The 10,723-nt window shown below is 30.5% G+C and overlaps 1 protein-coding gene across 4 annotated transcripts; it reads right to left on the bottom strand.

Annotated features, from left to right (window-relative positions):
• Positions 1 to 4,535: 4,535 nt before the first annotated feature.
• On the bottom strand, positions 4,536 to 8,654 carry LOC105792060 (uncharacterized). 4 transcript variants are annotated; one of them, XM_012620432.2, is made up of 11 exons: positions 8,284 to 8,652; positions 7,971 to 8,046; positions 7,775 to 7,885; positions 7,237 to 7,353; positions 6,638 to 6,985; positions 6,217 to 6,533; positions 5,954 to 6,053; positions 5,807 to 5,866; positions 5,543 to 5,629; positions 5,292 to 5,432; positions 4,536 to 5,115 (listed from the first exon to the last, which is right to left on the bottom strand). In XM_012620432.2, the coding sequence occupies exons 1-11, from the start codon at positions 8,412 to 8,414 to the stop codon at positions 4,786 to 4,788; spliced, it is 1,818 nt and encodes a 605-aa protein (XP_012475886.1). In that variant the 5' UTR covers positions 8,415 to 8,652; the 3' UTR covers positions 4,536 to 4,785. The 4 variants fall into 4 exon arrangements, with proteins under 4 accessions (XP_012475886.1, XP_052490321.1, XP_052490322.1 ...); XM_052634361.1 differs by lacking the exon at positions 8,284 to 8,652 and adding an exon at positions 8,153 to 8,172 and having other exon boundaries at positions 4,537 to 5,115; XM_052634362.1 differs by having other exon boundaries at positions 4,942 to 5,115; positions 5,267 to 5,432; positions 8,284 to 8,654.
• Positions 8,655 to 10,723: the final 2,069 nt, after the last annotated feature.

Genomic DNA, 10,723 nt, shown 5'->3' with positions numbered 1-10,723 from the left:
AATGAGGGTTCACTCAACTCCAAACATCATCATATGGACCCGCAATATTTCGGAATATCACACGTGGCTTGTTCCAAATGCTGATAAAGCAACTCTGATAATGTTAACGATACAGTCCCCCCTCCGTTTTCTCTTGCGACAGACGAGTTCCTGGCGGTGCGATTTGATGCATCGAGAGTGAAAATGGACGGTGAAGATGGTAACTGTGACCCGTAATTTTGATTACGGTGAAGATGGTAACTTTTTATTTCTTTATTTCTTAAAATAGAAAAAAATGAAATGGAAAATCCGAAGTCGCTCATATCTAGTGAAGATCACGTGGTGGAGGACGGTTGGTTAGAGACGTATTACATATCTACTATTTTATATCAACGGTCCGAAATTTTCTTGATCTTGTTCCCAAATAGTTTTGGACTGTTTGATGAGATTGATCAGTCCAACAATTGCAGATGTTGCCAAAAAGTAAACGACCGATCAGTTGGGATGTAATTAAATACTTTTTCTTTTCTTTTTGGAACATAAGGATGTAATTGAATAGTGATAAACAATTTAGGAAAATCTACATTAAATACACTTAACGTTTATTATTTATACTATTATTTAAATCTCTAATAAGTTTGTATTATGAGTCAACAAGATATTAATTTGATTAAAAAATATTTCGTATTTTACAACTCGGTTAAAAATTTTCATATTTTATCAACTCAATTAAAAATATATGAAAATGGTTTTCTGTATTTAAAATAAGTCATTTTATTCTATAATATTTTAGTCTAAATAATACAAAATGTCCTTATTTATAATTTGCATATTATGACACGTGGTTTGATAAAATTAATTTTATCACTTAATCAAAGTTTTATTTTAAATTGTAAATTTTATTATTTATTGCATTATTTAAAATTTTCTAATTATTTTTAAACACATTTTAATCAGTTAATCTCGTAATTTTGACATATATATTCATATAAATTTTAAATGATTTTCTGAAACCTATACTATATCTATTTGACTTTTGTTGATACTTATCAGTCAAAATGCCCACTCAATTCAATAGACTGCAAACATTCATACATAAGTTATAGTAATAAAATGATTTTGAGCGTACTTGAAGCTTTTGAATTTTAAGAAAATATGTTATGTTTAAATTTAAATAAAATTTGAGGAAATTTTTTAGGGATGCATTTGGGTAATTTAAATAATAATTTTATGTAATTTTTAATTTTATTATTTAAAAAAATAAAAAATAGAAAAGTTTATTTTTGTTATTATTTTATTTTTAAGGACTATTTGAATATAATTTTAAAAGATGACAAACTTAACATGTAAATAGATTAAAAGTTGAAAACTATTTAATTTGGTTCTACCGTATATGCATCTTTTTTAGATTATATAATCTTAATTTAATACAGTGACATTATTGTGTTAGTCAACACCACTAAAATTTTTTTCAAAACATTGATGATTGGATCATAATTAAAAGATAAAATAGCGGTGCCATTGATTAGTCAAGCGATATCAATAGATACTGTAACAAATAGATTATTTTTATATGTAATTTTTTCTCCAATTTATTTTCATAACTAATTAATATTTTTAGGTTTTTTATATAAAAAAATTTAATTAACGTAATAGTTGAAATGGGCACTTGGAGGAGCACCCAACTTTGACGACTCCAGGTGCCGTCTTCGTGTATATATTATTTTAGGCTCAAATGCAAAATAGAAAATTACTATAAATAGTCCTCATGTTTTATCAAATTTTCATGATAGTTACTTTCAATTGTTTTTTTTTTTTTTCATTTTAAAACTATATTGTTAGGTTTGAAGCCAAGAATTTGGTTTGAACTAGAAGTAAATATGACCTTTAATTTATTAATTTATTTTTTTCTAATTTATCTTGAATTTTTATAAAATTATGAGAAACCATTTGTGATATTATTTCATTTTAGTAGAGTTTGAGTGTAAAAAGACATTTGGAGGGATCTCGTTAGTGAAGAAGATTTATATGATCTAATGTGGGTATTTTTGGATAAATGTCTTGCTAGAAAGAGATAGTAATCGAGTTACAATAGACATTTCACATATGTATTTGAATGTGATTTTTTGTCAATTATTTGAACGTGATTTAAAATTTTATTATTTTACATAAAATTTAATCAAATGATATCGATGTAAATCGAAATTATATATTTATTGAACATGTAAGAAATAAGTATCGATTTAAGACCTAAATTTAAATTATATGTCATGTAATGAAACAAGTCCTCAAATCAAAAGAGAACAAAAAAAAAAAAGTCTGGTCATTAGATTAAAAATATTTTTATTAAGGTAGTTACATTATTAGACCTGTTCATGGATCGAGCCACCCGGTCCGGCCCAAAGGCTCTCTTAAAATGTGGAAGGGTTTGGGCAAAAATATAGGCCCGAAAAAAATAAGTCAGACTTCAGGTAAGGCATTTTTGGCCCGAGCTGGTCCGAATTCATTAAAGGATAAATTTTTTTTAATATTATTTTCTTATTGTTTTCTCTCTATTTTGCTACTATTTTGTTGTTATTGTTTGGATATTGTATAAAACTTATTTTATTGTTAATTTTGTTATTATTTTAAAGACATTTGTTAATTTTGTTATGATTTTAGAGACATTTGCTTATTAAGTTGCATCTATCTTAGTGTTATTTAAGTATACATATTTTTTAAAATTTATTTTCAATTTGTTGGGAAATATTTATTTTGATGTTTTTAGTATTTTTGATGTATTACATATATATATATATATTAAAATTATATAAAAATTAATATGGGCGGGCCGAATCAAGCCTGGGTTTTAACATTTTTATCCAGGTCGGACTTGGGTAAAATTTTAAGCCCATTTTTCGGGTCGGGCCCGAGCCTAACAAACGGGCCTAAAATTTTAGTTGAGCTCGACCTATACACACCTTAGTTACATTCAATAAAATTTTTAATTGAGTGATTTTAAAGTTGTAACACTTAAAGAAAATCCATCATTTGGCAAGGAAATTAGAATTTAAATCAGCAATATAATATTTGTATGGTTTGTTAAATAAGATAACGAATCATTAATTCGAATTCAAGGAAAAATTGGGTTTCTTCAATACAATGTGTAGAGTGTACTTAGCAGTCTACCTTTATGTGCCTTAAATACTAGTAACTTTACTAGTACATAAAAAGTGTTCTCATCTTAAAGTTTCTATGGTTGTTTTCCAAAAGGATAAAGTAATATTTAAATTTTAAATTTTTAAAAATTAGATTTTATTTTTCATATTAGTCTTAAAATTGGATAAGTTTTTTAATTTTGATTTATGTAATGACGTGACATTTTATTGTTATGTCATATTATTACTAAAATTTATAAGTTTTATAAAAATCTAGGCGATGACAACCAAAGTGGAGAAAAATTGTCGAGGTAAAGGATTAATGTGGAGTAAAAATAAAATTTAGAGACCAAATTGACAAAAGTGTTGATATTCACGTGGTATAAAAGAAAAAAAACAAATATATAATTATATTTGGATACACCAAATTTAGATAATTTAAATCTTAAGTTAGATTATTAGAGTTATCCATCAAAATTACTATGTTGAGTTGAAATATTTAGAGATTTAATATAATTTGATTCTGAATCCAATGTAACATTGGGATATTGAAGCATCTCTGTCGGAACAGTTATCATCCATCTTGTGATAACCTGGCAATTGCTTTTATCAGTCAAAGTTGAAACAGAGAATCTTGGGTGATGCTTCTTTAGATTTTTAATTTTTACTTTCTTTTTGCCCAATAATGTTGCTAGAATTTGGAAGTTGAAGCCATGGAAAAGAGTAAAAAGATAGAATAATCCAACTTTATAAGTTCTATCAAATTCAGTTTGAATTAAAAATAATACTGTTTCCATGTCATGTGCAACTGCAGAGTTGCTCTCCGGACAAAACTGGGAATCTCGGAAGAGGAAAATCATGGAAAACATGCAAGGCCTAAACAAGTTGCTTGAATGAAATTATTTGCCTTAGAACTGACATTTAGTGCCATCTTGAGTCTTTACACTGCTTTTAAGAAGAATACCAGCAATCCTTTTTGTTAAGTGTTTTTTTTAATGGTTTATACAGTTAAAAGTGGGGAAAACTTGAAAGTTTTTGAAAGTTTGGAAAACATAGGTGAAGACTATGGCACTATGTACTAACTAAGAATTTGCAGTCAATCTGAAAACATCATTCAATGCCTGTCTCACAATAACAAAAATGTCATAACTCCTGGCTAAGCCTAAACTCAGCACTACTTTTGGTGAACTTTAGATATACGGGGAAAATATAGACATCACATATATAACTAACTTGGTTAAAGTTTTATTTGGCTTTAATTATGTGTAATACTCTAGTAATTGAGCTCTAATCAAATTCTAATTAATGATGGGCTAATTAGGAATTAGAACTAATATGCCAAGGTTATAAATATTAGGGTTATGGTCCAACTTATACAACAACATATATTTTCTAATATCCCATCCTTCACTAAATATTGTCTGAATTTTCTTGTGTTAATTTAGTTTTGTTTTTGATTTATTCTTGATGATTTAACATGATAGATCCTAGTTTATTAAGTTTTATTTCAGATTTATTTTACAAATCTAACAAAGATTAGGATATACAATGAAATGGTTACGTGATTACAAGTAAAGATGACCGGATACCTCACCTCCGGCCACAATCCGTGTTACAATGCTTACACGATGTTGAGAAACCTGTTTAAATGTCTGGCAACCGGTCAAACTCATACCCACCATGGTTTCTCTGTTAAGTCCTTTGATAAAATATACCTGAAACTTGAATTATAAGGCAACCAGTCAATAACCTGCGATGATTTCTTCTTCGATTTACCGTCAATACATTTCTGTATCGAATTGTGGAGCTTCTTGTCAACATTTTCAGCAACCCAATTCAGGATATCATCTGAACTGATAGAGGCTTCTTTTGCAAACCTTTCCAATACTCTTGGTAGAAATACTTTCTTTGACTTCTTCACAACTACATTTGCTTGAAGAAACTCTCTTTTTGCAACTTCCAGCTCTTCTTTAACATTTGATGCAGTGTAAACTTTTAGCTATTATAAAAAAGAACAAGTTAAGACGTGGTAGAAATTTTGTTGTCAAAACTAATTCAGAATACAGATTTGTTTATCCTCCAAATATTTGTCGTCAAAACCAAGTAAATGATGGTTCGATTATCTTTTCAAAGTTTCATACTGCATTTACCATGTAAAAAAGAAGTAGAAGTTACCACAGGATCAGAAAATGCACCAGTACAAAGAGCAAAGCAGGCAAGTGGTTGAGGATATGGAAGACCGAGTTTTGAACTGATAAATAGCCTTTCTTCACCAGATTTTTTCCTTAAAGCAGTAGAGAGGATGGTCTCTAGCCACTGTTATTCAACAAATCATAATCAGATATCAACACATATTGTTAATGTTGCAACCTTCTGAAATGTTAACCCATTTCTATATAAGCACGCTCAGATGTGAAAAGTAATACCCGTCCGATTCGAGGTGTGCAAAAGCAAAATATTGATTGCTCTATGGCATTTGCACTTATGATATGGCCACCAATGCTGTATGCAGCCTGCACTATACAGTAAAAAAACCTCAGTTATATCGATCTAATAATGACTAGATCAAAATAAAAGGATACTGAGATGCATTGGCTCCACCAACAAATATCAACATTATGTGTTTTTTGAAAGCCTGATCTTAAAAGTTGTCCAGAATATGTTTTGGGTTAGATAATGAAAAGGACTACCTTGTGGAACAAGGCTAGCCGTCTCAAAGAACTGTGGGGAATTCCATATGCTAAATATGCCTGCAATAAAAGGCAAAGAAGAGAGTTAATAATAGTGTATAAAAACAAAGACAAAACCAATGAGTTGTTAACTAAATATAAGCTTACATGCATAATAAGGGCATTGTACACATTGATCCAGAATGCAATCTGAGCACTATATTCCATCTGGCTTACTGTCACCTTTTCTAGCTGTTCTACTAGAGCTCTGAAATTGAAGAAATGATGCACAAATTATGTCAGCTTTAAAGAAGTTTCTCTTAAACTGATAGAGCTTAAGGAAGCTTTTCCTCCAAAGTTTCTATATCTTTATCTAATTAGTCTTTACTTACATAGTTATGCATGTAACTGTGGATCTGTAATAAACCAACCTGTAGTTGCTAATGGCAATAGATGCACGAGAAAATTGGCTCTTATCCGTTGATATCCAAGATATCTCAATATTGGATGTGCAAGACAAATCCTGGTCCTCTCCAGAGCTGCGTCTAGGTAGCACAACATCAGTTGATGACCTTGACAATAAAGGTGATCGGTTTTTCTCGGAATTCAGAGATGTTGCACTACGAAGCCGGCAATATACTGCTGCCATACACTTGACCATCTCCTCAGACAACTTGCTTGGACATTGGTAAAGTTGTTCTTTCAGGGTTCGCAGAACTGAGTTTTTCTCCATCCCCTGAACCTTCTCCTGAACCCGAAAGTTAAGTGAGGATAAGAAAGTACAAAGGAAAACATGCATGGCATTATATGACAGGCCAACCTAGTATTCATATGGGTGTAAACATTTCTTACCTTAATTGGGTATGAACAAGACATGTCAAATAGAATGTCACTTTTTCCACAGAACTGTGAAGCATCAATACTTCTAGAGGTTCTTTTCCCTGAGTCATTAGTGGAAACTAGAGCTTGCAAAGGCCTCAGAGGAAACTTTTTTGATGAACAAAATGCACTTGAAATAATACTCGGGTGTTTCCTTGATGTATGTTTTGTACGAGCCGGAGAAGCCTTGCCCGAGCTTTGCCCAGAAGGGGGCCGACTAACGCAATGGTCAAAAATGCTCCTATAGAGGGAGAGTACATGTTGCTCACGGTTTGCAACCTCTTCCTCAAGTAACTCGATCTCAGTTATCAATTCTTTTGTCTGAAATTAATCAGTTCAGTATTGTAGTTGTTAAGTATACATTCAAGCACAGTGCCCTCTACATAACTCACATACAGATCAGAAATATGTAAAACATGTTAATATATGCAGGCAACTCTATGAAATCTACATGCTGAATAGTAACTTCTGTCTTGTAGAGAATGAAACCTAGAGTAGACCAAGGTCTCGTATACATTTTTCAAACAGTTCTAACTGCTAAGAATTCACATATTTCTAAGTCGTAATGTTACCTGTGCAGCAAAATGCCTGTGTCCTGGAGATAAAGTGCTTGAAGCCCGCCCCATTGCTCTCTCAAGCATAATTCGCATAGATTTTTCTTGTTGCAAACGTAATTGCAGCAGTTCAATCTGTAAAAGGGGAAAACCATGGTTAATGCTATTGCTGAAAATGCAGCAAAAGAGCTCATAATTCATAATACAGCCATTCAGCTTTAGCAAAACCAGTGATGCCATTATTTTCTGTGCAAATTAAGGACTCATGTATAGAATAAAGAGTCTTTGCCCATCTATTGTCCAACTGAAGTGGAACTAAAACGGTTCATCTTCACCGAATAAATTTTACAGAAAGTGAGTGTCTAACTCAATATATGAATACAAATGCACAATAACATAACATCATGGTAATTTACTGTGTCTGTCAGTGGTGAAGATGCTTCTTTTCTGTCATCTATGTGAAGGAAAGTTGTGAGAATCGTGTTTAAAAGTGAACATCCAGTATTTGCAGAACCAACATTTTAATCAAAGGAAGTTATCTAATTTCAAGGCTTACATCTTTCTCCAAAGAGGCTCGCTGGTTCAACGAAGGATTTTTGTTTCTATAAGCAGACCGGTCAAGACAAGGACCTGGAGTCCTATAAGCCCTAGTAGATAATGCAGATGCCTGCAATGTTCATATTCGAAAAAACCGATAGTGATAACATAAAAACAGAGAAGACTTTCTTGGCATTTTTACGAATTATTCTCACATGTAATTCCTTCTGTTGTTTCTCCTCGGGCTGCAGAACTCCATCTCTTGAAACATCCAAATCTCTGTCTGAGGCACTGTAAGAAAAACAAGTAAACTGTCATGATGATGCACCATTTTCACTTTATTAGGTCCCAAATCTTTCACTTTCTGATCAAGTTAAAAGCATGTCAAGAGCCTAACCTCATAAAATACCACATTAGAAAAGAAATTCTGAGGAAGAAAGGATGCAAGCACCATCCAAGTACAAAGAAAAATAAACCCAAGAAGCTGGATTACCAGCATAGGAAACTAGTAAAGTGAAGAAGTGTGACCTCTTCGAACGCCTATGTTGAGCCTGAACACGTGGATATGATGATGACCAAGAACAATCTTCATTTTCTCTCTTTTCTCCTCTTGTAGCAACTGCACCTGCTTCTTCCTGGCCTAAATGGAAACCATCCATTTCCCTTGTTTCATCAACTCTACACACTATTCTAATCTTTCACATTCTTTAACACTATATAATATAACAATGGTTTACCATTATATTATTGACAGAATAAGTTCAAACGTGAGAAAAATAAATAAAACCCGACAAATATATATGATTGTTGTGACAAAAAGGGCAAGGCTTGAGAGTTATAGTTACATCAAATGGAGGTACAAATGTTTGCAGTGATTGAATTCAGAGGAAACTTTAATACTGAGATTTGAAATATGGGATTTTTTTAAGTTTGTAAAAAAGAGAAAAAGAATATGAAATAAATAAGGCAAAGGTTACCAGTTATGAGTCTCCAATGGGACCGGGTAGTTGCCTGCTTAGAATTCAATTTCAGCACTTGAGACAGAGAGTTGTTGAGTGCATTGAATATGAGGAGTTATTTCACTTGCTTCTTTTTTCTGTCTTGCTCTTTAATATTTTCTCGAGAAAAAAAAAAGGGTACCGTTAGAATTTTGAAATTTATGAGAAAATTGCAGAATCAGTAGGGTTCTACTAAAGTATAATGGATGTCTGCCATTAATCTTCCATTACTGAGTTTCCCGCCAGAATTCTGTTGCCTGTTTACTCGGTCGGGACTCAGGCCAAAGGAAAGTAATTATAGGTTAAAACTATAAAACCATGCAATAGAAATTAAAAGCGGTTCTGACAATATTACAGTAAGTAATTTCTTTAGCTTTCTTTTGATTTTTGAATAATTTTAAATAAGATAATATGTTACAGTGTATTTAAATTTACGTTTTCCTACATTAATAATTATACATATATTAATCGAGTTAAAACTCGACATAACCCCATAAGTTTTATTTACATATACGAGATTCATCTAAAAGTAAAATAGGCTGTAATCCTCTTTCCATACAAAGCATTAGAGCCTAACAATATTACGGATGGTTAAAACGAACTTATAATTATCCTTATAATAAGAAGAAACATAAGAGAATGGACAAAACTTAAGCGAACATGCTATTTTCTACCAACAACCCTAAATTCATAAACCAAAGAACTTCTTGCATTTACTAAGACAATTATTACAAGGAAATTGGAATTAAATATTGTGAATTTCAGCAAATTATGTAAATAATTATAGTGATCTATATCTAAACCTCATCTAAATGGGTTACATTCCACTTTTGCACTATTTCACATATTTTTGCATAATTAATATTTTAATAATTTAACCATTAAATTAATTATCCTTGTTTTTCAAATCAATCAGATATATCTATAATATTAATCTAAAATATTGTTTATATTAATATTTATTGAACAGTTGAAAGTTTCTTACGTAAAAAATAGTCGAAAAATTTTAATTTACTCCAAATTTAATATGCATGAGTTATATGAATAGAATATAAAATATAATGGTGGGATTATTAAAATATTAATAATACAAAAATATAAAAAGATGTAAAACTACAATGTATCCCTCCTCATATCTAAATATATATATACTTACTATATAAAAGTATCAATTCCAAAATAGGTAGGATCTACTTACGGGTTTACACCCTTTTGTATATTTTGTACAATTAATAATTTAATGATCTAACCGTCATATTTCATATTCCATTAATATAGATCATGTATATCAAATTTGACTTAAATTAAGATTTTCTAACCATTTGTTTTACGTTAAAAAACTTTCAACCATTCAATAAATATATATATATATATATATATATATATAAAGATATTAAATTTGTTTGAAAATTTACATGCATGACAACTGCAATCAGGGGCGAAGCTAGGAACTTTTTTAGGGGGCTGAAATTAAATTGTAATATTTACGATAGTAAAAATGTAATTTCACCATTTTAATAGTCTATATCTTTATAATTTTAAATGATTAAACCAAATTTTTGTCATTTTAGGGGATAAAGTGTAATTTTACTTTTACTAATTTAAAATTTTAAAAATTATAAATGACCTAAATGAAAAATTTTCTATTTTAGGGGACTGGGGTCCTGTCAGCCCCCTAACTACATCCCTGAATGCAATTGCATTGATAAATTTAACGGATGAATGATTAAAATATTAATTGTACAAAGAAGTACGAAAATATGTAATAAATCCCTCATCTTCCAAAATTATAAAGAGTAGACCGGATATTTATCCTTAAAATTTTAAAGAGGAATTATTCAATTTTTAAATTAAAAGAGTATTAATAAAATATATTTTCATTAAACCCCATATTAAAGTGAAATTCCTCAAGTTCTCGTCAAAGAAAATTCATTAATTGATTTTTGAAAAATAAAATATTATTTATTATT

This window comes from Gossypium raimondii, chromosome 8, assembly GCF_025698545.1.
Source record: "Gossypium raimondii isolate GPD5lz chromosome 8, ASM2569854v1, whole genome shotgun sequence".
In the NCBI taxonomy this organism is placed as follows: domain Eukaryota; kingdom Viridiplantae; phylum Streptophyta; class Magnoliopsida; order Malvales; family Malvaceae; genus Gossypium; species Gossypium raimondii.
This window is presented reverse-complemented; position numbering and strand designations above follow the sequence as displayed.

Bases quoted from the DNA above. Each gene is read 5' to 3' on its own strand.
- LOC105792060 (XM_012620432.2), bottom strand. From the start codon at position 8,414: ATGGATGGTTTCCATTTAGGCCAGGAAGAAGCAGGTGCAGTTGCTACA. The intron at 7,886-7,970 runs GTGAGAATAATT...TGAACATTGCAG, and splicing joins AACAACAGAAGGAATTACAT to GCATCTGCATTATCTACTAG. The intron at 5,867-5,953 runs GTAAGCTTATAT...CTTTTATTGCAG, and splicing joins ACAATGCCCTTATTATGCAT to GCATATTTAGCATATGGAAT.